The 1,731-nt window shown below is 42.9% G+C and overlaps 1 protein-coding gene across 1 annotated transcript; it reads left to right on the forward strand.

Moving 5' to 3' along the window:
- Positions 1-754: 754 nt before the first annotated feature.
- On the forward strand, positions 755-969 carry PHALS_09939 (uncharacterized protein; the record flags this gene model as incomplete). Its single annotated transcript, XM_024725279.1, has 2 exons — positions 755-786; positions 843-969. The coding sequence occupies 2 exons, from the start codon at positions 755-757 to the stop codon at positions 967-969; spliced, it is 159 nt and encodes a 52-aa protein (XP_024576072.1).
- Between the last annotated feature and the right edge of the window lie 762 nt (positions 970-1,731).

The raw sequence follows: 1,731 nt of genomic DNA on the forward strand, positions 1-1,731 counted from the left end.
TTTCTAAACTAATGAAAAATCTACTTTTCCTACACGTAACTTGAATATTCCGGCTGTCACTTGATTCCTTGTCGTACCATCGGCTGCGGAACCCTATCCGTAGACTTTCAACCAATGAGCAATTGCCAACGTCGATGTTGACGCTCCAAATCAACCATATGATGTTGTTGATTATTCCAGCATGGTAATATTATCCAATAGGAATGTAGGATTGAGATAAGACATGTAAAAATCGATCTTATGTAAAATTTGGCGTGATCGTCATCTGCTTTACGGCAAGCAGTTGGCGACCACGTCACAACGAGCCTCGTTTTCTCTTTTTGTATTTTTCGTTGCTGACTTTAAACTCATGTACATACAAGGTGTTGTTTGTTCTTGCGTTTTACACGTGTGGTACACCACTGTTAGAGTTAAGTTTTTGCTTAAGATCCGTTGCTTCTCAATCTTCCCGCTATACGCTTAACAGCGTCAATAATCATGCAGGCAAAAAATTGTTCCTTCGTTTATCTCAGAAAATCGCAGCACGTAAAGTGTCGAAAACATTGCATAAAATGAGATTGCAAAGCTTTGAGAGGCTGACCAGGGTCAACATTGTGAACAATGAGGATGCCAGCGTCTTCATCGCAGTCCGCATCTGAAGCACAAGCATACGTCTTCCGATTGAAATCGAACGCAAACTTTAAAACATTTGGCTCACACAAGGTCTTATACGGAAGTGTCATACACACAGATACAGAAACTGCAAAATAGAGAGATGGGATGGCAGCTTAACTGGGCGAATAAAGCGTTAGAATAGATGCTAAGGGCTCCCCAAGTTATACAGCGGGTTTTGCTAATCGCAGGCTAGTACCCAGGGAATACGATTCCATCTCACACCTGGGAGTTTTGATGTTAGCTGTACGATTCCATCTCACACCTGGGAGTTTTGATGTTGGCTGTACGATTCCATCTCACACCTGGGAGTTTTGATGTTAGCTGTAATTGCAAGCAATCCTGATCTTAGACGTTTGACGACTTGTTCAATCCTCGATCACGACATTGCAGACATCTTGACGACTCTTTTGTCATGCACTATTAAGATACACTGTGCTCTTCGAGTAGAATGTGTTGGTTTGAAGAGCCGAAATGAAATGGAGGAAAGACCTGTTTTGACGTCAGAGCTGTTTTGCTGGAGGATGACCACACGCTGAGAGTTTATCCGTCGTTGAAACCGACCTGATCCCTATGTCAGACCAGCAATCACTTTCCCGTCAATGAAACCGATACAACGCCAGGCTGTGCATTTCGGCGTGCACAATGCCTGATTCTGGGGCTTTTGGCAACCGTCGAATAGCTGCTCAATATATTAACATCAACCGGAGAACAGTATACATTAGCGGCTAATACCAACACGACATTGTATCGTCTACGCCACACCTATTTCAAAGTATGTTCGAGAAAAGAAAAAGTCAAGTGAACCGCTAATTTCAATTTGGTGTCGGTGGCTCACTAACAGAACGTTGCATACGCCTCGCAAATTATCAAAAAGTCTCTGAACAAGCTCAGATATAACACTAATATGTTTTTTTTATTAACCTGGCGTCACCATCCTCTAATCTCGACTCGCTAAGCACAGTAGAGCGTAATGAATTAAGGGGAAGTAGCTTAAATGGTAGAGCGCTCGCTTAGCATGTGAGAGGTACAGGGATCGATACCCTGCTTTTCCAGGCGTGTGTAGTATAGTGGTCAGTA

Source organism: Plasmopara halstedii (assembly GCF_900000015.1).
Source record: "Plasmopara halstedii genome assembly, contig: Scaffold_437, whole genome shotgun sequence".
Lineage (NCBI taxonomy): Eukaryota > Oomycota > Peronosporomycetes > Peronosporales > Peronosporaceae > Plasmopara > Plasmopara halstedii.